The 25,526-nt window shown below is 40.4% G+C and overlaps 1 protein-coding gene across 6 annotated transcripts in view; it reads left to right on the forward strand.

The window, feature by feature from the left end:
* DYNC1I1 (dynein cytoplasmic 1 intermediate chain 1) overlaps window positions 1-25,526 on the forward strand; it is a 278,730-nt gene that overhangs the window by 243,365 nt on the left and 9,839 nt on the right. For all 6 annotated transcript variants that reach the window (XM_070424306.1, XM_070424305.1, XM_070424309.1 and 3 more), the window contains 2 exons: window positions 12,635-12,775; window positions 16,961-17,086. In XM_070424306.1, the coding sequence (XP_070280407.1) occupies window positions 12,635-12,775; window positions 16,961-17,086 (267 nt within the window). The remainder of the gene's footprint in view (window positions 1-12,634; window positions 12,776-16,960; window positions 17,087-25,526) is intronic.

Here is a 25,526-nt window from a genome sequence, read left to right on the forward strand (position 1 = left end):
CTGGGGATCAAGCCTACAACCCGGGCATGTGCCCTGCCCCAGAATCGAACTGTGACCTCCTGGTTCATAGGTCAACACTCAACCACTGAGCCATGCTGGCCAGGCCTAAGTGGAGAATTAAAAAGAGGCTCTGCGGGCTCCAGAAAGGGGCGTTCTTCTATAGTCACTGCAGCCCCTTTCAGTGGAAAGCACAGGAAAGCACCAGGTGGAGCTGCCACCGTTGGTTATAAAGGGACAAGGGACGGCTCAGGAAGGAGAGACGTGGCTGCTCAGAACCAGCATTCTGCCTTGCACTCCTGGGAGCAGTCCTGGAAATGCAGAATTGCAGGGTAAATGTGCCCATGTGGGTGTGCGTTAGAGGCCAAGAAAAGAGAGCTCCCCTCTTCTCGTTTGAGAGCTGTATTAGTCTGCTTGGCTGCCAGCTCAGAGGACCACAAACTGGGTGGTTTAAACAACAGAAATGTATTTCCTTACCGTTCTGGAGGCTGGAAGTCCAAGATTAAAATATTGGCAGGGGTGGTTTCTTTCGAGGCCTCCCTCCCTGGCTTGCAGATGGCCGCCTTCTCCCTGTGTCTTCACAGAATCTTCCCTCTGCACATGTCTGTGTCCTAATCGCTACTTCTTATAAGGACACCAGTCAGATTGATTAGGGCTCATTTATATGACTTTATTTCATCTTAATTGCCTCTTTAAGGACCCTAGCTTCTTATACAGTCACATTCTGAGGACTTAGGAGCTAGAGCTTCAACATATGAATTGTGAGGCTGACATGATTCAGCTCACAACAGAGCTAAGGATGTTTTATTATCACAGTTGACCCTTGGCTATGGACACAAAAAGTTAACGATAATGAGCTTCCCATGAGGTTCTTTCATGCACACATACCCCCACCCCAATCCTAACGCCTGAAGGCCTCTCATCCCTCCAAAGCCGACTCCCAAGCTCAGGGGAACCCTGAAGGACCCGTGGATGGTGAGGGAAAGTGGTAGGAGCAATTGATGCGATGTGGTTAACGTGAAGTGACTTCGCTGATGCTGAATCCAAAGACCCGTTTCTTCATTATTACATGTTTGGAGTACACTTACACACTGGCTCAGGATGTCTAGTTGCTGTGTGGTGCTGACTTGGATTGAGGCTTGCTTATAGTCAATGCATCATTTGCCCTTTTCCAGACATCGCTGCTCTTTTCCAAATAAATAAACATTTAAGAATATTCCATGGAAAAATTTCTCTCTCTCTCTCTCTCTCTCTCTCTCTCTCTCCCTCTCTCACACACACACACACACACCCTGATTGAAATTTATGTATCACAAAAAATTTCAGGTACATATGGATGCTTTAAGTCCAAGGATAAGTTTTGTTTGTTTTTAATGAGATAACATTTGTCAGACATTTAATTCCCAACACCTTATTCCTGTAGTATACAAGAAATCCTTGCTTAGATATCCTACCATCAAGTCACTATAGCCTATTTTTTCATATCACTTTCCTTCTTAAGAACAGTGTCTTATTTTTGGTTCCTTGCCCATGGTGTACTAATATGCTGATTTTTTTGTTGTTGTTGTTAATCCTCACCTAAGGATATTTTTCCATTGATTTTTTAAAAAATATTTTTATTGATTTCAGAGAGGAAGGGAGAGGGAGAGAGAGATAGAAACATCAATGATGAGAGAGAATTATTGATTGGCTGCCTCCTGCACACCCCACACTAGGGATCGAGCCCAAAACCCGGGCATGTGCCCTTGACTGGAATCAAACCCTGGACCTTTCAGTCCACAGGCTGACGCTCTATCAACTAAGCCAATCCAGCTATGGCTTGATTTTTTTTTTTTTTTTTTTTTTTTTAGGGAGAGTTGGAAGGGAAGGGGAAAAACATCAATGTGAGAGAGATACATCGATTGGCTAAAGGGGTTGATCCTGCAACTGAGGCATGTGCCCTTGACCGGATTTGAACCCATGGCCCTTCAGTTTGTGGGCCAACACTCTATCCACTGAGCCAAACAGGCTAGGGCTGCTCAGATTTTTGCTGTGATTGGGCAGCAATTATGACCTTCATCAGAGATTAGATTTAAGATAGCAGAATGAGGGGGAAAGTTCTGAACCGAAGTAGCATGCTAGAAGAACAAAAGGTAGACCAAGGGAAATGTTGAATCAGAAACCCACCAGGGAAAGCAGAGGTTCAGCCCTGGGAAGACTATGAAAGAATCACAATCCCACAGAATTAGAAGAAAGTTCTGGGCTCTGCTTACAGGTGTCAGGCAGAAATGGGACTGGACCCAGATGCCACCTGCTTCATCACCCGCTTTCAGTACATCTTGTCTGCTTCCTACTGGCCAGGCTCCATGCTGCATGTTTGAGGTATAAATTCACATAAGAAATGGTCCAAAAGTCAGGACAGTGACATCAAAGTGGCAAGTGGGTTTCTTAAGAAAAAAAAGAAGGTAGCGCTGGACACAAACACCAGTGATATTAGGATTCCCTTAGAGATTGGTGGGTGGTGGTTGGATGGGATGGCTTAAAGTGTCACAGACATGTCCTAAAATTTGGATTAGCTTGCCAAACCACTTGAAGAGCCAACATGCATCCACACTGACCACTGTCACAGTTCCCAACCACCCTCCACCAATGTCACTTCTCTCTCCAAGGCCATCTGTGAACCCTGATGGCTAAATGCACTGGCTTCTTTTTAGTCCTCATCATACTGTCCACCACCCATTCTTGCAGCACGGGTACGTCTCTTGGTTCACCTTGAATTCTGCGTTGGTTCTTACTCCTTCTCTCTCTTGGCCCAGGTCTTTTTCTCCTTCCTCCTCACGCTCTCCTCTCCCTCAGCCCTTCTTTAGAATGAACTTGAAGCCTCTCTTTTATTCCAGACCTACATTTCCACGGCCCTCTTAACCTGAGTGTGGTCTCCAGAGACTCCCATGTACCATGTTTAAATGACAAACCAGATCTTCCTCCCAACCCTGCTGCTTCTTCTGTTTGATTGTGGGTATTCATCACTCAGTCATCCACACTGGAAAAGCTGAAAAACGGTCACACAAATGTTAGACATCTCTGAATCCATTTAGTGCACAGCACGATGCCCTGTATCAATACATATGTAATCAATGAATAGCTATGGCTTCAAGAAACCTTAACTCTGTACTCAAGGCCGTTCATAGCGTGTTCTCATCCCTGCCTTTCCCAAACCAAAATTATTTCCTTCCTGAGGACAAATCTTCAGAGTCCACACGGCTGTCCCCACTGCTCACCTTTCCAGCTCCCTGGGAATTCCATGCCAATTTACGCAGCCAGGTCCTTGCATGTTTTGCTTTCCTCTCCTTGACTGGCTTCCTTACCGTCTATCAAAGCCTATGTGTCTTTCAACGCGGTTCCCATCACCTGTTCTAGATAATACCTCCCTTGACCACATCAGACCATGGTAACCACCAACAGGCCACCCCTCCAAATCTCCGAATTCCTCTGGCACCTAACATCTGTACCACAGAATTTAGCACCTGGCTGCATACTTGTTCTCTTTCTTTGGTATAAACAAGGCAGAAAACCTGTCTCTTTCCCAGGGATTTGCAGACATGGTAAATTCCTCCTTCAATTTTCCCCAACAATGTGTCTTTGAGGAGGAATTTATATTCTTTCTTCCTTCAGATGGTGAAATCTACTTACCTCCTTGTGGTAGTTTGTGTTTTCCCTTTCCCCTTAGTTATCAGGAACTTTAGAGCCCTTCGGTACCAGATTGTAATAATCAGCTTAGCTCGGGATCCTGGTAATAGCTATCTGTCCCATCTGCCACTGTTGTGTGTTTATCCTTCATTTTGCACCATAAATCCTTTTGGAACAAAGTGAGAAATAGACCCCCAAGTAAACAACATTCTTCTCTTATTATTTCATAATTTTTATTTTCCTACCTGGATTGTGAGTCCCTGAGACCAGTCAGATCTTGGATTTCTATTGAATGCCTAAAATAGAAAGCAGACGGTAGGTCCTTAATAAATCATTGTTGATAGATTACTATTTGGGGATACCCTAAATTAAATAGCTACTTTGTTGAAGCAGGTTAGGTTATTTCAAACTGAGATGGAAATATCTCCTAAAAATAATTCTAAAAAGGGGTCTGACCACATGTATTTCTGCTGCATTTTGTTAAATGTTTAAAATGTCAGAACAACAACAATAAAAATCAAAAGTTATTGTTTTAGCTATTATAGTAGCTAAACATAGTACTTAAAACAGGTGATTAGATTAACAAAATCAATAGTTTACTGCCAGTAGCACTTACCCGATAGCAGTGTACTTTTCCCCACGACCCCAAGCCCTGCTGGCTGCCTTTCTGATAAACACCACATTCAAGTGGTGTCTGACTTACTTTCTTTTCTTTCCTTATCCTCTTTTTTGCTCCCCTTTTTCTCCTGTTCTAACGCAGAGTAGCAAATATTAAAATTGACTTTAAATAAAACTACCCGTGCCAGTCATCAAATTCTTTTCTGTCTAACTTTTTGGGGGGAGAGGCGGGAGGGAGGAGAAAGGGGTTTCTCTTTTAAGCTCACCCAGGGAGAATAACTTTGAAAGAAACCACAAGAATGTAATCATCAAGTCACAGCCAGACTTAGCCTGTGTTCATACTTCCTGTCCTTTCACCCCCCACCCCAACCCCAGCCTCCCCAAACATTCACCGCCAACACCTACCTGTAGCTGTTAAATATTTATACAGGCATGTGTGAATAATCCATATAAGAAAAAACACTTTTGAGACTTGAAACTCACCCAGCTGACTGGGCTTTACCACTGTGCAAGAAGTAAGGGCTTGGTGAATCCTTTCCTTTGCTCTTTTAACCAGAGCGAACATGATTGCCTTTTTATTTCAATAATATGCTACACGAGTTGCCTTCCCCGGCCTTCTCCTTCCAGCAGTAATGTTTAAAGAGAGAATGAGAATAACAAGCAGCAGACCCAGCTATCTACATAATTATGAGATTCAAAAAGACATCCACCCCCCACCTCCTGATTTAACCTGCATTTTATGTCTGATGGTGGGAGATGAAATAAAACTCATCTTTATCCCCCAGAGTAACTGTTGTTGAACCAAACCCATGTGGGTCCCTCTTGGCCAGCCTCATGTGACTTTTTAACCTTGTACATTGCCCGAGGTTTGTAATTGTACCCGGTTATTTTCCCATGGCCATTTCCAATGTCCTGAATCACCTCACCTCATGGTTAACTTGCTTTTTGAATAGAAAATTAATTTCCGTTTGGTTTAGTTGAAACAGAATAAGGTAGTAAGCAAACCTGTTGTAAAGCAGGAGGCATAGCAAATATGTTCTACATTCAAACAGACTATTTGAATTGGTGCTGTGTGAGAGTCTCTGTGCCCCTCTCTCCACCATGAAAATAAATGCAAGTATCAGCTACACTGATTTTACAGCGAATGTCAAAGACATGTTGCATTGAACATCAGGAAACATAGGAGTGTAGATGCACAAAAAACTGCTTTGACCCTTTGAGAATGTACCCTTCTTATATAAAATCAATTGCTGATGGAAGAAGTAGAACTGAAAATTTAATTATTTCAATAATTTTACCATTAGATGTTAAACCTGTGTGAGGGACAAATCTGGGTAGTTGAGCATATAACTTCTTGAAAAGAAATGATATCTGTGTAAATGTTGTACTTAAAACTGTAGTGAAACCACCATGTCAGATTCGCTCTGGGAACTGGCAGGTGGTAACCTGGCCACTTAAACATAAGTGTGAGTCAAGGTGTAATCCAGGTACCTCGGATAATTTGAAATTATAAGAATATTTTTAAAGGATTACATATATGTTGGTAAGCCAGATGCTAGTGATTGACAGTTAAGGACCAGCCTGGAAATGTTCCGCCACTCAACCTACCTACTAATAAAGTGCAGTTGCATAGTTGGACATCAAATAAGTCACAAATAAATAAGCAGAACTGCTTGAGCCTGCAAATACCACTTTCCCTGCTCATCCTTCTAACTTTCAAGTCTTCACAGCATGAATACAGCCACACTTTTTGCTGCTTTTAGTTCTGGCCCATTATCATCCCTCAACACCTCCTAATCCTTAATACCAATGTCCAGCCTGACTGTGATCTAGATATCAAATGCTTCTTTCTCTAACTAATATCATGTTGGACATGAAACCACTCAGCCGTAGTTGAAGGAACTGGGGAGCGGCCACGGAAGAGGGGCTCTTTTGAACTTGCTGGTTGCCTGCTACAGCCACATGGTCTTTCAGAGAGAGAGAGAGAGAGAGAGAGAGAGAGAGAGAGAATATCCACCCAGTTGTACTAATGACCCTCTCTGCCCAGCCTCGACTCAACTAAACCAGAAGGCAGGGCATACCAAAGGAGCAAACGGCAACTCAGGAGAGCAGCCTGCTCGCTCAGTGTGTTCACAGTGGGTTTGTACAGAGCTGTGCTACTAAAACGCTCCTTATAGAGAAGAACCCTTAGGTGGAGCTGATATTCATAAAAATCATGCCAGTGTCGGGAAATACTCCTTTTATGAATTAGGCAAAGCTTGTAGTTTTTTCCATAGCTTTAAACACTCAAATACCAGTCAAAACCTGTGAATATGTATACATTCTTTTATATGGATAATTATCTTCTTTATTGGTGGCGCCTCCTGGATTAGGAGGATTCTCCCATGCAAATAAGCGGTAGAGGAAGGTCGTGCAACAAAGAGCACCTTTCATGTGGCTTCGGGTCTTACTTAGCAAAACTTCCACGTTTCTAGAGAGGCAAATGTTCAATTCCTGGGTTGCTGTAACCTTCTTTCTAATTATTTTAAATTAACTAATTCCAGTTAAAATCCTGATACATTCTTGGTTAATGCACACAAACAGACCCACCATACATATTCTGTTCATCCAAAGGGTATATGCCTAATTTTGAATTTCTGACCATGGTAGAAACAGATAAAGATACCATCATTTGGGCATCACGAGTATTGTTCTAATAGTAGCCACAGAAATTAAGATGAATACAGAGTGCTTTGTGCTTTTTAAATGGATCCCCAATTAAGTTGCAAATAATGTTTTCCAGCGATTGTACCCAATTTGCAACACCTCTTTGGGGCCAAGAGAAGTGGTGTTTTGGTTTGGTTTGGTTTGTGAGTTTGGTCTGTTTGTTTCTTTAAGCACTTTCTTTTTATGGGAGAGGCATCCATTTTGTGTGAGCCTGAAGTTTTGGGGTCCGTTGGTGGTTTTTTAAGAGGGATATTGTGGTCTCACATTTTCATGTTTCCTGGAAGAACTGGCTGGCCATGTATTTTAATTACTTCACAGGAACCCACATGATAATTTTTGAAGGACATTATCTTATTACTCATTGTTTAGCATTTTGGTCATCATTTTTTCCCAACAGGATACCGTCTTCTAGGTAAGATTCTAATTGGTTTTCCTCTTATATCAGAATGAAAATACAGAAATTCCATTAGTTCTGAGCCCGCACCCCACTTACCCATGTATTACCCTTTGCCCCACCTCCCCTCCACTCCAAAAGAAATGTTCAAGGATCGTGTAAATGTTTCTACTAAGTCAGCTTTGAAAGCTACTCATTTAGAGGCAAATACAACCTCCGGAACCACAATCTTTAAAGACGTTAGGCATTTTAACACAACTTTTTCTATGTACCATCCTTCACAATACTGAAGCCTATTGGGGTGCTGAGAGGTACCTCATAAAAGGAAAACAAAACATACAGAAGGAAAGAAAACAAGCATAGTTTCTAGATGTGACTTTGGTACATTTCTGACATCAGGAACAGAAAACTCACCCCTCATGAAATCATTCTATAGTTAACTGATTGGGAAAATAGGCAGCCCTCTTCATTGTCAGAAGGATACTTATAAAATCAAGGCTCAAATCGAGAGATAAGTCTTTATTGCAAAACGTTGATGGATATGGTAAAGTTTCATTTTGGGACAGAATTCACGACCTGCCTGTCTTCTATAAATTTAATATTATTTATTATTTCGCAGTTAGTCAACTAGGAGGCCTCTTGCTTTCATAATTTAAAAAATGTACTAGAAACCACCCTGGTATATTTTATATTTATATTTCGATGAAATACTAAGTGAAGAAGTCTCGGTGATATGAATTCCACAGAACATCAAGGGAGATGGCTTTTACTATAATACATAGCTTGAAATAGCTCTGTAGAAAGCTTTCACATACTAAATTCCATTCAGTCCCTACGGCACAACAGAGTCGTGGAACCACAAAGCCAGTAGGAGCCCTGGAGGCCCAGCCTCCCATCTCACAGGTGAAAACACTAAGATCCAAGGATAAGTTCAATGTCCCAAGGTCTGTGGTTTTCCCACCTTCTCCTCTTGCCTTTCCTGCTCCATGCTCCCCTATGTTATCCCCGTCTTTCAGATAATTTCATTGTAGTTCCTCACCCAAAGTCGTAGAGACATTTAGTGAACTGGAACCCAAATCTTTGCCTTCTAGCATCATTTCATTCTACTCTAATCTGCGGTCTACGCGTAATCTCAGCTAAGCTAAAGGGCCATTTCCATCCTGTTTCCTAGTTTTCAGGAGAAAAAGATACCTATTGCTGTCACAAGGTGCTAACGATGCCTGGAATTCTATGGGTAACATCTTCAGGATTATTAATAACTGATTTAGGAAATGAAATAAACCTTCTGATTGTGATCTTTCTTTCTGTTTAACTCTTTCTACAAGTTACATTGTGTGTGTTTAGTACATATTGCTTGTGCTGACAAAGATAGCAAAGAGGAAAGGGAACAGGTCTGTGTGTGTTTTTTTGGTGAAGATTGAAGACCATTGCCGTGTTTTGTACAGGACCCCATGGTTCCAGCAAAGAGAGGGTGTGCTGAACAGCAAGAAAAACCAGTGCGTCAAACCCAGCTCCACCACTCACAACCTTCGTGGCCTTGGGAAAGTTACTAACTTTCCTGAACTATAATTTTCTTTTCTGTAAATACCATCTACCTTACAGAGATTTTATGCGGATTAAATTAGACAATGTGTGTATAGAGTCGGGCACACAACAAACAGCTGACAATTTACCCTTCCTTGCCCTTCGTGTCTGTCTGGGAAGTTACTGGGTGCTGCTTCTCCATTCTGTTTGAGAGTTGGGGCATTAAAATCAAGCTGAGCTGTGTCTAGGTAGTTTAGCATTTGCAGCCCGGTCCTGAAAACTTTTCTAAAACTACAGTGTCACGGCTCTATTTCACTGGCATGTGTCACACGTGGAGTGGGTTGCGTAACAGTGCTGTTCTCCTTTTCTTTCTTCTTTAACAGCTCACTGATACTAAACACGGCATTAGAACAAGAAACACAAGGGGTTTTTTTTTCACCAGTGAAATTTGATTGTTTTGAAAAACGCTTTCTACAGTAACATGCTATGGAATAATATTTAGTTCACTAAATGGCCTTGAGTATTTGCAGAGTAAATATTTAAAATCACCAAGCTTCTGTGGCTTTAATATACACAAATGACATTACAGGATCCTCCTCAAAATCATGGGTCAAATTTGCCCCCACATTCTCCACCTTTTCAAAACTTGTGGCATTCTCAAGTCAGTGAGGATGCAAATAGCAAGTTATGCCGACTTTGTGGATCCTGACATGCACGTCTCAGAATTCAAAACCAGAATATTTCGGCCCTGATGCTTTTGATATATTTTATGAAAATGTTAATATTTCATGATATACGTGTTTCCTCTAAAATGTTTTCTATCAAGCATTTGAGACAAATTTTTAATTAAGTTTTCAGATTATTCTTTGGGCCCCAAATAAAATAGAATAAAAAATTCCTTTATTGAAAGAAGTACAAATAATATTCAAAATAGCACTGCTTACTATTTTGTAAGAGTGACATTTGCCTACGCCTATAGCATATGCAACGCTACATTTGGAAAGCAATGGATGGTAGGTGTCAGTCGATGGTACGCTCATAACGGATACGATCCTGACCAAGACGTTCCCAGTTTGTGAAGGTTAAAACAAAGCCTTTGAAAATATAAGCTCTTCTTCCTTTCCCCAAACATGCACATACTGTGGCCTAGAATGACTTGCACAGTGACTTTTAAATGGAAGGTTCAGTCTTGGGAGCGAGGGGTGTTAAGGAAGTTGGGGGGAAAAAAACTAGAGAATAATAGCATTTCAAGGTAATGCTATTAAACATGAGAAGATTGGGTGTTGGTAACATGAATAATAACAGTTATTTCCAGATGTTTAAAAAGTGAAGTCTCCAGGATAGATGATAATCTCAACTAAGTTTCTCAGAGAAGAAGCGAGTAAAAGGAAAAAGGAAACAGTACTAGAGATGAACAGGCTAATTATTGAGAGAATTAACATATCAAATAATATCAGGTCCTTAGAAAAGGGCACTCTAAAGCTGGATGGTCTTCTGATCAAAACAAGGACCGTAGATGTGTTCTGTGCTTGTTGTATATCTGCATGTGTATATCTATATCTAGGCCTCTATATCATCAGTTATACTACCAGCTGGGTTATTGAGAGAAGATACTGAGAATCAACTCTTTTAGGCATATGTAGTCTTTTCTACCCTTTAACTTTAATAAAAACGTGCTACTCATGTTCTTTAACAAATCTTGACTGTCTTGCTATAAAATCAACAATTTGGGCAAGAATAATTTCTACGAGAGTGAGAACTTAATATTCACAAGTAGTTGGTGAAAACCCAGCTACTCCACACTGCCTTTTTTCCTGTATTAATAAGGAAAAATGATACAATCATGCTATAGTGCATCCTTGGATATACAGATTTTCTGGAGAAAGTAGTTTGAATCACCTAGTCCAAACAGTGAAAGGAAGAAGCTACATAAATAACAAAGAGGCAATTTTAGCTCCAAATCAATGTGCAGACATGCATATAATAAAAATTTTGGCATAAAAGAGTTACAGCAAGTTAAGATACAAAACTCTAAAGCTAATGTCCTTTTCATTCTTCTTGAGATCTCAATGTCATGTATATATATTTTTTCAACTTACTTCCCCATTAGATACGTTTTGAATTAGAAATAAGACATTTCTCACACATACACTACCAACACATGCACACACACACAATAGGCCATCTAAAATCTTCTGTACTGCTTTAATAGTATTACAGTTGTGTTCACTTCTAAGCAATGCCAAAGTAATTTAATTCAAGGAAAGAAACCACTTATAGTTAGTACCTTAACAAATGTTGCCTTAGGTTTAGATTATGGACCTGTTACCGTCTTCTCACTAATGCTGTTCACTTCCATTTCAGTGCATGCATTTTGTGCATTTCACATTCACTATCAGTACACTTTGCGAGTTGGAAATAATAGTCGTAGTCCAAGCTGATTCCCTACAGATACATTCTTTGAACATTCTATGCAGATTGTTCATATTGCATGTTAAATTTGATTTGGTTTTTTTACTCTGGCCTGTACAGGCATTCAGTGGAACCCAAGAGTATAGACAGCTGACTGGATAAAGAAGACTTGGGGTGGGGGAAAACTTCCATTGTTTAGATTTCTGTCAGAGGATATAAGAATACTTAATTTCTTTTTATCTCTAGGGCTTTCATTATCATTTAAATTTCATTTTACATTAATTGATCAGGGATTAGTAAAGCCATTATGCAGAAATTAGAATAAGACAAGCCAGATGGAATGAATAATTCATGAAGTCCAATTACGTTTTATTTCTGGTGTACTTTCAAACTTGCCTCTGACTTCTGTGCTATTTTGATGTGACAATATTCACTGGAAATCAAGAGTGCCATTTTAATTTATTGTATCCCTCCGGAGAGTGCAAGCATTTGTATGCAGTGGGGGTGTACAAATGCATTTGCCCAAGAAAACACCAAATTCAGGGCTCTTGGAAATAAATACTGGGGGATATAGAAAATGTGGTTCATCTTTGAAGATTCAGGGTAGTGAATTGAGCCACACCAGTTCATCTGGCTTGGGTGCACTGACTGACCCTAGGTAGAGAGACTAAGGTCTTAGAAACGTGAGATTTTTCACTTCCCAGGAGAACTACAAATACTTTTAAAATATGTGTTCCCATTCCCCCGTCTCCGCCCCCCCAACCCCCCCGCCCCCCTTGCCAAAGGAACCATTAAAGTATGGATTTGGTCTACAGTTGGGACTGGAGGCAGACTTGCAACTGCAGACAATGACCACGAGGTGGCAGGCATTGCCTTCGGTGTACAGGGTTCGGGGCCACCGGGACCGCCGGGGGTTTGCTGAGCATCCCCGCAGGTCGGATCCCAGCAGGAGGACCACGACTGGGTTCGGGCTCCGAGCGGCTTGCAAAACGTAACCTGGCCAGAATTCCGAGCTAATGGGCAGCCCCGTCCACCTGCCTGGAATGTCTCTGACGATGGAAGCCTGCAACCGCCCTCCCCCACCCCCGGCGTGTCCCAGCCCCCAGCCCCTTAAGAGCAACCCCCCTCCACCCCGGCATTTATTTATGCCACTGGACAGTTCTAGTCACATTAAAGCTGCGGTTCACCTTCGTGAGGACTTTCATCTCGGGAAGTTTTATGACACTTGGTGAATGTGCAAAGTTTTTAATTAGGCTCGCTAGACAGCCCGAGGCAGCAGCAGCGCCACAAAGTCTTCACGGTCTCTCTGCTTTACAGCACAACAAGCCGCTCTACTCCTTTGAAGACAATGCAGACTATGTGTACGATGTCATGTGGTCCCCCGTGCATCCCGCGCTCTTTGCCTGCGTGGACGGGATGGGGCGCTTGGACCTCTGGAACCTCAACAATGACACCGAGGTGAGCGGCGGCGCAGGCGCCCGGGCCGGGCCGGGAGGGTTGGGAGGGGGGCGCAGTCAGCCTCTCTCCATCTCCCCCCCACCCCCCACCCCCACCCCCCTCTCTCTGCAAAAAACCGGCCTTTTTTGGACAGACCCTCCTATTGCAGCTGGGCTGCCGGCCCCTGTTCTGGACAGGTCTGGAGGGAATTGGCAGATGCATTGCCAAAAATCATTTAATCTCACTTCATCCCTAAACCGTGGCAGATGCTGGACAATTGACGACCCTTTTTTTGCAAAGAGCAAAACGATACTTGTTCACGCTTTTCCCCTAAGGGAAGGAACACACAGGCATATTTCAGAGCGGGGCTGAAATAACTCTGTTGGCAAACATTGGGAAAAGTAAGCGTTTGTGGGCGCTGACTTTTTGTTTGCTTGTTTGTTTGTTTATTGGACACTGACTTTAGATTGGGCTTTTGAAAGGGCGACTCGTCAGTTTTCGCTATTTGTACAATTCTTGTTTTGAATTCACAAGAGGTGGTTCTGTTGGCTGTTTATGCTCAGATCCAGATCCAGCCTCCACTTAATTTTTTACAAGGTAAACAATCCTTGTCTAAGATGTTCACCTCACAGGCAGACTTTCCACCATAGTTTCTAACTCTGAACGTGTGTGTTAAACCCAATGTTTTTTTTTAGAAGTGCAATTTTAACGTCACATTTAGAATACTTCACAGGTGAAAAATAGCCACTTTTAAAAAACACAAGTGACACTAAGGAAATATTCTTTTTAAAAAATTAAACTATATATATATGTAGTGGTTTTAAAAGTATGCTATGTGATTCCCCCCCCCCCCTTTTTTCTACTCAAAATTATTGAGGTGCTCATTTGGTTATGTGCGTCTTTACAAATATATATGAATATTAAATGTCTTTCAATTTAATGAAATACAGTGGTCTCCATCATTTCCTGGTCTCTGATTCAGGGCAGCTCTCCATAAATAAGAATGGACAGGTAAGAGGAACAAGTGTTGCAAACTATATGTCAAGTGGAGAACTAGAGAAAGCTCTTTTGAAGTGTTTTGAGCAGGAAACAGCTCAGCCTTTTTAATTAGAAAGCCTACAGCTGGAGGATATGAGGAGGAGCAGACGCCCCTCGTGTTTTTTGTGGGAGGGGGCAGGGAAATATCCTTCAGGTGTTACTATTGAGCCATTGTATCTTGCAAGATTATATACCAACCTATAACCGATGCCAAATTGTTATCTTTTTAAAATATTTCCATTTAGGTCTATTTTTCCTTGGGACCATAAGAGCTATGCATGTGACAAGCATAGGGGTTATGTAATAAAGCATTTTTGAAAATAATCTAAAGGCCTGAGTACATACAATGCCCATCATTTGGGATTTGGAAATGTTATAACATTATTGCTTTTAATAGAAAGATGTTATTACTCCGCATGTTAATAGTTTCCCGAAGTTTTTCATCCCATGTTGCCTCTGTCTGCTAAAACAAACTCATTCACTTAAAGCAACCAAAAAAACACAGGTTTTCCAGATTGACTGAGGGAGACACCCCCGCCCCTCCCTCCCCCTCCCCATATTAGAAATCAGACTTAGTAGAGGTGACATTTAGGTAAAACCCAGCTACAATGCAATGGGAGTGAGTGTTCTCTAAACTCCTTAATAATTCTTATTTTACTGTTTTGTTTTTAATCAGCTTTTTAGGTAAAATGAAATGAACGTCTCAACATTGCCAGAAGTCATTCCCCCCCCCCTTTTTTTTCTCTAGGTATCAAGAGACAACCACATAAAAGTGTTATAGCTAAATATTTCAAAAAATCATTACTGAGCATGCGAACCATTTAGTTTTGTGGTAAACGTAATTCTGCTTTCATAGTAATAGTCGATATATAAGTCTGATTCAAATCCAGTAATGAACTGAACGCTTTTTGAAAACCCTCAAATTGGTTTTGCCTTCTATCAAGTTGAACGAGATTTTTTCAAATATTTGTGAGATTAGGAATTAGATTTGTTTTTTGTTTAGCTGTTATTCAAAGTACTGTGCTTTTAAACCAAGTTGTCCCAACTGCTCCTATGCAAGGATAGTTTATATTCACTTACCTCTGCACAACGTAGTAATTGATGCTGTATACATCCTGTCTTTGCAATTAAAATGATTGAGCCTCAAAAAATGTGAAAATATCTGTGAAACTAAAATACAAGAGTAAGAAAGACAGAGGCAATATAAGGATTATTTTTATTATAGGTTCATCAACTTTTGAAAGGCTGTTACCGGTCAGGCTAATAAAATATATTTAGTCATTTCCTTCATGCATTCGATAATTTACTACCTCGTATTATAGGGTGTGATGGTCATTTTTTACCACTTATAATATCTATGAAAAGAAGGTCTTGTTAAATGGCTAGAATATTAATTGATTCACTTTGCTATATTACTTAATTCCACATAAATATAAAATTATTTAAAATGTATTAGGCATAATTTAAAATGTATAAAAAAATCAGTTTTTTCAGAGTGATTCATTTTTTATCGTACTCATATTAAGATTAACATTTTTATTCTATTTTTGAAAGTGTTCATTTTTTTAAATCTGATATTGAATAGAATTAATTAGGTAAAGTATCATCCTGTTTGATTTCTCCACATTATGGAATTAATTCTGAAAACTCTAGCTGGATCTCTGAGTTGTCTTCTGAGTAGCACACTAATAATAAAATATATTGACAGAATTACAGCCCATCTAAATTCACATTGTTTTGGCCTTGGGAAGGTTTGGTTACAAATTCAGGCTCCAGCTTGCACAGCAGGTACCCTTATTGTAGAAATTGTGTATTTTAAGAAAAAAAATGAGCTGGGGACTTTTGTTTACAGTTTTGCTCATAATTTGACATGCAGTGATTTAAGCGGGTAAAAGAACGTTTATTGATCTCAAGATTAAGTTTAAACATGGATTCTTACATATGATGGAGTTTTTATTGCTATTTTAAAGATAGGTATTGGGTCAATAATCACATAGAAACAGGTGGTTCCAATTCCTGGAATCACAGAGAGCCAGGAGCGCCAAGGCAGAGCGCACGTCGTGTTTCCCTCCTACCCCGGGGTGTGTATTAGACGCAGGTCTGAGACAGTGGTGAGATGAGCTCGGTGGCCGTCTTTTCACTACAGTTTTTTTTTTTTTTTTCCAATTTTTGTCTTAGCATTTACCTTTCTGATTTTTTAATGGCCCGTTGTCGTTTCTTATTCAACGTTCTTGTAGATTCAATGTAGAAGGTTCTCTTGGCATCTGCGCTGTATGTGAGTAAACCTTCCACCTTAAAGACAGGAGTTTATACAACTGATGATGGACAAGGGGCAGGCCCACTGAAATTGTTTTTTCAAATGCTAAGTTTCCTGGACCAAGTCCTTCAGGTTCCCTCGGCACTCTCGGTTCCCTTTAATAGTTATTGTTGTTTCAGTTATCAACGTGGTCAGATCTCAGGTGTGTATTAGAGGAGCTATAAGACCTTTCCTACCAGTAGGTGCTGCCTCCATTCTATCAGGTTGTCACCCTGGGGACATGTCCAAAGGTATGAGCACTTCTTGTATCCAGGGCTGCCAGGAGGAGGGCAAACAGAAGGGGGGCGTGGAGGGGGGTAAGAAAAAAAAGAAGAGAATTTGAGGTTTTGAAGTTTTTCACCTGCTTACTTTTTCTTCTTCTGATCATCCCCCCTCCCAGATGAGGTTTTGAGGGATCAGTACATATTTTTCCCCTAGGGACTCATATTACTATGACTTTGATTCCACCAAACAACACCCTCCCTCATGCCTTTTAGAGTATCCTTAATCCTGGTAAATCCTGAAATCTCTCTCCATTCATCCATAAATCTGGACCTGGTGGTGAAGTATCACATGGAGCTGTTGTGTTGGTTTGGACGTTGGATGTACCCCCTGCATAATCTGAAGACATGTTTATGTCACTCGCTGCCCATTGATTGTGGAAAAAGACTCTCCCTCTTTTCGTTTTCCATTAAAGCATCTCCCCTGTACCCCTTAGTACAGTGGAGCATCTGATGTACCAAGAACAATGAATCCTTTTACTTCTGCCGGGGATGTATATTACTTCATGCCCATGAAGGCAGTGGTGACTCATCCAGTTAAACGTATATTTAAATTCATATTCAGAGATTCTTTCCTAACTTCTTTGGCAGGTTCCAACAGCAAGTGTGGCCATTGAGGGGGCGTCTGCCCTGAACCGTGTTCGTTGGGCTCAAGCTGGCAAAGAAGTCGCTGTCGGGGACTCCGAAGGCCGTATTTGGATCTACGATGTTGGAGAGGTACATATATATATATATATATATATATATATATATATATATATATATATATTTTTTTTTTTTTTTTTTACTTCTATACAGTGGGGCCTTGACTTACGAGTTTAATTCGTTCCGTGACAGAGCTCGTAACTCAAATTACTCGTATGTCAAATCAAAAAGTGAACGAGTGAGACACGTGATGCTGGGCTGATGTTGTAGCATTCACTGTGACATTCGCTGCGCCAACTAGTGGTGGGGTATCTGAAACTGGCTCGTAACCCGAATTTTAGCTCGCAACTCAAAGCAAAAAATCGGCCAAGAGACGGCTCGTATCTCGAAAAACTCGTTATTCGGGACACTCATAAGTCAAGGCCCCACTGTATCTCGTTTAAAGACCTAGTGAAATTATTAACAAGACCTTGTGGACCACAAGAGCCCTCTTGAGTGCGTTTGCAAATTTCCATTGACTTCAGTGGGAGTTTGGCGTGACTTCCTTGGGGCCTAATTTGGCCTCCTCTCTCCACATGCGGGACACATAGGGAATGACCCATGTTCCCTACAGAGCACTGCAGGATTCCCAGCTGCCCTGGGGCGAAGCATGCACTTCCCACCAACTTCATGACAATGCAAGTTTGCCAAATTCATCATGCTGCCGTTGAATCTGGACTTTGTTGCTTATCCCAAAAAGTCAAGTTTTAGTTGATGTGTTTTGTTAAAACAAAAACTATTACTCTTTAATTAAAAGGCTGAGGTGAATCAGAATTGTGTACCGTTTTTATGGTATTCAAAGTTATTATATGAAAGATAGACCTCTCTGGCATCTCTATTTTTTTAATATACTTTTATTGATTTCAGAGAGGAAGGGAGAGGGAGAGAGAGAGATCGAAACATCAATGATGAGAGAAAATCTCTGATTGGCTGCCTCCTGCATGCCCCCACACTGGGAATCGAGCCCACAACCTGGGCATGTGCCCTTGACCAGAATTGAACCCAGGACCCTTCAGTCCACAGGACTATGCTCTATCCACTGAGCCAAACCAGCTAGGGGTCTGGTATGTCTTGTTACATGATACAGGGTGGGGCAAAAGTAGGTTTACAATTGTGAGTACACAAAACATGAGATTTATTCTTGTATTATTATCATTATTATTACTAATTATTGTATTATTTTCCATAGGAACAACTGTAAACCTATTTTTGCCCACCCTGTATGTTAAGTATTATTGAAGATCATGGTACATAAAAAAACCTACATCTTTTATTTCAATAAAATCTCCTTGAAGCATTAGACTATATTTAATATCACATTATCAATCAGTTGTACCAAAGCATATCTGTTTATTTTTATTCTAGAAGAAAGTGTTGACAAAAACCTTCATTTCCGATGAGGTTAAAGAAGTTTTTCCTTAAAGACAGAAAATATTGAACTTTCAAGCAAAACAAAATAAGAATGTTGTGTGATGCTATTTTGGCATCCTATGAATCTAACATTTGCATCCCCCGGGGGGAATACACCACATCTGTATGCATACGCGTGTTAACCTGGGAAGTGCCCTGTGATGCCTGGTAGATGATGGGCTTAGCTGATCACCCTGAGAAGGGTTCTGCATGGCTTCATCAATCAGCATCCTGTAATGTCAGCAATCCTACATGGTTCTGCAGAGCAACTGTTGATGACATATTACAAACTGCTATAGGGTAGAGCTGGTTGTGTTGAAACAAAAACTAAATGAGGTTGTTTGGGGGAATTTTTAAAAATTCACCCAGAGACAAAAATGGAATGACTTTAGAAATAGGAGTTTTCTATTTGGGAGGTACAACTCTACATAAACGAACTGGAAGGACCTCTCGGTTTTACTGCTTTTCTGTTTCATTAGACACCCCCCTAATTGCTCCTGATGCCACAGCTGAGTCATTCCAGCAGCACCAAAGACTGTTAATATTTATCCCCCGAGTCGAAGATGCAAATGGTCTGGTGAGCACTGACGCAGTTTGGAGTCTTTGGGAGAGCGAATACCCTCTGAATCGAAAATATTGCCGATAGCTTTCCAGCAATATTTTCTTCAACGGGTATTCTTTACATTCAGTGCATCTTTTGATTGGGTCGTCATTACAATAAATTAAACAACAACAAAAACAAGTACTCTTCATCAGCTCCTTACTGAAAAATGTAAAAGCTAGCATAGAAGGAAAATATAAAGAAACAAGCAAGGTTTCTTTTTTTCTCTCCATCTCTCTTTCTTTCCTTTATTTATAACAAATGTAATTGTGGGAGAGATGCTCAAAGATGCAGTGGAAGGAAATAGGTGAAATTTAAAAAAACCCTTTCTCCACCTCCCTTGCTTATACATAATGTCCCTTAATTCTTGTAAGATTATATGCAGCATTATTTTATCCAAGAGAGCTGAAAAGCAGACTAGTTTAACAACCTAGTTTGTTCAGAGACAGGCCTTTTTAAAAGTCTGTATGTTGACCACAAATATTATAAATATACATATATTTGTGGTTTTATATGTTATATGTAATATATACACATACACACACACACTCTCTCTATGCAATAAGAAAACACAAAACATATACAGAATTTTCTGTGATGAAAGTGATTTTATACTTTGTGGACAGAATTACTTGAATATGCCTCATCTGGGGCGTATAAATGATTTTGCAAAAGTTGCTTTGGCTGATAGGTGGCTGCTCAAACTTCTTGCTAGGTTGCTACCATCATTTCTAAATTGTAAAGTGTTGTTAGACTCGTATTTCTACCATCGTACCGGCAGGTCAGGCTGGTTTTCATTTTTGTATTATTGCCCTTACTTTTCTAAGTGATATTACAGACTGTAGAAATGTCTGCAACGATAGGCCAGTCTCGCCTATTGTCTGGAGTCTAGACAGGCTATAGAAAAATCTCTGTGACATATAATAGGCCAAACAATTTGTAGGGTTGTTTATCCCTACAAACTCACTACCGGGGGGGGGGGGGGGGGGGGGGGATATACTACTTTATTGAGAGCAGGTAATTTTATAATCTTCTAGCCCTTCTCTGAATGACCAAAACTCAGGGCAGGCTTAGACCTTTGCACGGTCTTCTCTGTATTGTTTGATCTTATACAAAGCCATCTACAGCTCAGAAAAACTCAGACTTCACAAGATAATTTTGTCTTAACTATAGTGTTTTTCTTCAGTATTTTTGTAAGATATTTACAAATTTACCTCATATTTACTTCCGGGGGAAAAAAAGGAAGGAGTCTTTTTCTCTTTGTTCATCTCTATACCCTGTTCTAAATCTCTGAAGACCAACTCTGTAGAGGCTCCAGGTACTGAAAGGAAAGATGGCTTGTCTACAGCTGAGCTCAGCTAAAGCCCACTTCTGAGAGGTGGTAGATCCCTTCAGGGGCAGATGCTGAGGTTGCTGTAATTACTGCCGTCTCCTCCGGTCTCCTCCCCGAGCCTGAAACTGACAGAGCATAACTGCTTGGGAGGAAAGGGCACCCTTTCCACAGCCCCTGCCCAACCTTCCAAGTTACCTGAACTTTAGAATGTGAGGTCAAATGTAAGGCTGGTGCAAGGCTGACCGGAGGGAAGGGGTTTGAGCAGGACGTGGTTTAAAAATATAGAGAGAAGAGGAAGAGAAAAAAAATATGGCATTGAGGATCAAATTGTTAGTAGACTGTGCTACCATTATCTGTATTCAAAATTGGCCCGCTGGTCCCCATTAAAAACAAACCCCTCACTAGGGTCATGCTGGCCTTTGGACGGAAAACCTTGTCCTGTGGAACCCTCCGGGAAAGAAGATGAAAGGCTTTTAAATAAGCCTTAGAATACAATCTGTATAAAACGCTAAATGGTAGCTTTTAGAGTACACTTTGTTGATCCATTTTCCTTGGACCTCAAACATTGAAGAGGTGTCTGTGGGAAGACATTCATTCTCCCACGGCTGATTCCACTGGGAACCCTGTTAGGCCGAAGAGAAAGGAGCGGGCAACAGGCTATCTGTTGCCAAGGTCATGTTCCAAGAGGAAAGCTGGCTTCCTGGTGTGCAGCCTGTGCAGTCGCGTGGGCCCAGTGCTTAGAGGAGCCCTGAGCTTGGGTTAGTCCTCTGCGGTCATTGTCCTGCAATTGTTCAGAAGATTTTTAACGAGGCACCCCGCATGTGCATTTTGCACTGGGCCCTGCACATTATGTAGCCAGTCCTGCCCATGGGAGCATTGCTTTTAATACCACTCATGATGCAAATCAGAAATGACAAATTCTGGCCTTGACCTAGACCATTACGAAGAAGGAGAAATCTTTAGAAATGTGGTTAAATGTAGTACATGCCATATGTTTTTCTTATTATTACCTATTTCTTAAGACTATTTAAAAATGTTGAATAAAAATAGCAATGACTTTACTTTATAAACATCATGAGGCCAATAAAAATAGAGCTGAAACCATACTGGATATTCTGATTCTTCCCACAACCCTGTTCTGATCACATTGTAATTTTAACTGAAAGTATTATAGAGTTTGGGGGAAGGTCTCTATGCTGCTAGTACAATTGGAGTAGAGAGGGACAGTCTTTCTCCATCCACTCCATTGTCAAGAACTCCCTGACAAGAGACTTCTGTGACGACCAATGGAGACAGCGCCATTCATGTCCAGGTAGACGTGCCTACGGGTGAGACCTGACAGTCAGCTAGAAGGCGTGCTCGAAAGGGACTCTGGTGTCAGCCAGTCCTTAACAGCCGTCTGCTTCCCCTCCTGTCCCAGCATAGTGTCCCCATGACCATGCCTCCTCAAGTATATACAACTATCCTCCGGGACTTTTAAGATGATGGCAGAGAACAGTGGCTGGGATCCACATTTACTGATACAATTTATCATGAACTTCTGAAGGGGTAAACAGAGGATTGCGTATGAGCTCACTGAAATCACCAGATTGAGTTTGTCCATCTCCCCCACCCCGCCTTCCCCCCCCCCTTTTTGTTACATTGGAATGGCAAAGGCACAAATAATATCTCCGGGCCTATGACTCAGGAGGTAAACTATAAAACAGCAGTGTTTTGAGGTAGGCCACGTGATGCTTTGTTTATATAGCACGCGTTTTCGGTTGTTTGATTTCAGCGTTGTATCTGGAAAATATACTGTACACACTTATTTTCACAGATAGGGGTCTATTTTCTTTGCAGAGCAGGTGCTTAATTCCATTAGCATAAATGGAAGTTATGTGAAATCAATGAACGACAGTGACAACCCCTAGTATGATTTGGCTATAATTTTATTCTATTTGTGCATCTTAAAAGTTACTTCCATGGACAGTGGTTGCAGGCACCATTTGAATTTTCTAAGATTTAAAATAAAATAAAAAACACACAAAAAAACTGAGCCTAGCTCTTGAATAAGTCTTGAGGCTTTTTCTCTCCAGACTATGGAATTGCAGTCTGTTTGTTTTGGAGCTGTATGCTTCCATTCAATTAATTGAAACTCGGGTAAGATAGCAAGTCATAAATTAACTGCAAATATGACCTGAAAATGTTGAGAGTATTTTGCTTCAGAATCCACTCGCAGAGAGCTGTTAATCATGGTTGAATTTTTTTTAATGATGTGTGAACACATATTCTAAAGAATGAAACATAAAAATTACTCACTGCCCTGGCTCCTTGACTGAATAGCAAGCTTTGCCACATCTGTGGAGCTGATTTTCACAGCACATGGGCCAGTGAGGATGGAATTATTCACGTGTGCTGATGATTGATAGTCGGCCTATCTACCTGTCGTCCTTGCAGATGTGTTTTAGAGAAAGCCCGTTGCCACCGCGAATGCTTGGGTGCTGTCACGCAGACGCCGCTGTCATGAGTATCCCCTCACCGCGGTGTTTGCTGCTTATCTGAATTAGTTAGAGAGCTGTTTGCAGCTCCAGTTTTAAAAGACCCAGTTTATCTTCCACCTCCTTTTATTTCGTTTTCCATTAACCTCTTCCAGGGAAGATGTGTTCACTTGTGGAAAACACACAGAAGTTTCCAATCCCTGGTTATATTTCTGCCGCAGTCAAGTGATAAAATTCCAAACGCGGGTTCAGCTGAAAGAATAATTTGGAAAATGAAATGGCAACTTGAAATCTGTAATTTGAGAGATGAACAGATCTTCTCGCCCTGGCTTTATTTGTTTGATATTCCACTCATTACCTAAGAAAACGTGCGTTCGTCTTTATGTCTTAACCCTGAACTTTGGCAACATTTCAGACACCTTGTTTGATAGGACTATTTGGGTGGTTGGTCATTTCAATACACATTTCAGTAAATACAATACATTTGACACTTGTTAGTATGTTAAAAGGTCCTTGAAAAATTCTTAAACAGGAAAAATGCAGGTGAATAGGAGAGATCAAATATAACTGCTGGAAACGTAAAGCATGACTTCAGTGTTCATTTAAATATATTTTAAAGCTGAAATGAATACTTAGAATGAAGAATTTACTAGGAATCCCACCAGGAAAAACAACCTAGGTAATACAGTTTGGAATGACGGTCAAGGTATCATGTACAAGGACCATTACAAAGTGCCTCACGGTTTTCATAGCCAGCTAGAATAACAATCAAAGATTGGGGGAGCCCCTTCCTCTTTGCACTTTAAATGGAGTTTTGCTCTGGTCGCATCTGAGAAACTGGAAGGGCTGGGAGTTAAACAGGATTTGAGTGACATAAAACAAATACAATATGTTTATGGTTTTAAGTGGATTACACTTAAGCAATAATTGTTTGCTTTGTGGAACTACCTCGAGTAGGACAGGGCCTTCATCAGTTTTCCACAAGAAGTTGGTGCCCTGAATATAAACAACCCCCTCCGTGGGGAAGGGGGAGTACAGAACACAAAATATGAAGTTCAATTGAGATTTCGTGGTTAATTCAAGTAAGAGTCCCTTAATGAAAAAGAACGATTTCATATGAAATCAGTTCGTCTGATGATTGTGCTTTATGAAGGCCATTATCCCTGCTGCTGACGAACCCGATAGCCTGCGTGCGCTCTGGCAGCCTCCGGAAGCAGGGAGTGGGGCTGGGCTCAGCTTTCCCAAGTCCAGTTAGAATCACCCCAAACACTTGTGTTTCTCATTAAGGGAGTGTGGCCATGAGTTGCAAGATGCTTGAAGGTCTTTGCAGTACTAGCTTGTTCTTCAAATGAAGAAATATTTTTTCTTTAGCTGATGAGAAACACTGCTTTTGATGTTCCCTCCATGCTAAAGAAGACTTTGGCATAAACTATTCCATCATACCAGATACGGAGATAAAAACCGAAAATGCACACACTTAGCTCTGCTAATATCTAGATATATAGTGACCAAGAAACTAAGCATCGCAATTCTCAACTGCACTTTTCAGGTTTTGCCTGAATTTTTATTGTCGTAGCCACAACACTGTGCAGTTAAGTCAAAAAGCACAACGGCATATTTGTATGGGCAGATTTGGGGTGCTAATAAATATAATTATAAAATAAGCCACTTTGAAATAATATATTCATTTCCTTGCCATAATAAATTATACGTATTTGAAATAAAATAATTTAGTTAAAATGTATGATTGTCATTTTAGTATTAACTTGATTTCTTCTTGGAAAAGTGCTTAATTTAAAAAGAAAAGAAAAAGCACTATTCCAATTGATGTTATAATTATTCATCTTATAGTGAATGTAGTAGCAATGGCTTTCATTTTGATAATTATATATGTAAAAGACCATGATTAAACTAATTATTATATAAATAGTGTGCTTATTCAGGTAACATTTGTTTATGAAAATAGATTTAGAGGATTAATATCTTTTCAAGGCACTTTTTTTTCTTAATTGATAAGAAAATACTTATGACTTTTATGTATTACAGAGTAGTTGATTCAATGAAAAGAAAACCCTAATATTTAATTTTATGAAAACCAAATTGATATGTGTGTAGTAATTTGCAATAGTCAATGAACTTCATATATTTCCATTTTGGTGGCAAGTGGCCTATGAACATAAACCTTCAGAAACAAGTGCCAGTTTGTATAATTAATCATCTTTTATGATTCTTCTGTGGTTTCAAACTGTCATCTTCAATAGCAGTTTGGATTTTGAAGCAGTCACTAATTATAGTGTTAATTTTTTTTTTATGGCTGACAAAAGTGTGTTTAGTTTTAGAATTCCAAAACTGCTAAATTTTATCTTGAAAAATTACTACTTAGAACAGTAGCCTCAAATCACAGCTTGGACCAGCCAAGCATGAAGTGGCTCCAGTCATCTGTGAGTCGATGAACACTGACCTGAATAGAAATGGAGAGTTACGGGTTTCTTCCATGAGTGTGTGTGCTCTTATTGGTATATCCAAAATATAATAAGAAATCAAATATCTGCTTAGGCATGTGTATGTGTAATATTTATATACCATATAGGTTGGACTTGCAAAATGTGGAAGTGAGTGAATCGTTACATTCTAATTTCAAGGAAGGTCTGC

The sequence above is a fragment of the Myotis yumanensis genome, unplaced genomic scaffold, assembly GCF_028538775.1.
Source record: "Myotis yumanensis isolate MYYU_CA2020_CCGP unplaced genomic scaffold, mMyoYum1.0.hap1 SCAF_9, whole genome shotgun sequence".
In the NCBI taxonomy this organism is placed as follows: Eukaryota; Metazoa; Chordata; class Mammalia; order Chiroptera; family Vespertilionidae; genus Myotis; species Myotis yumanensis.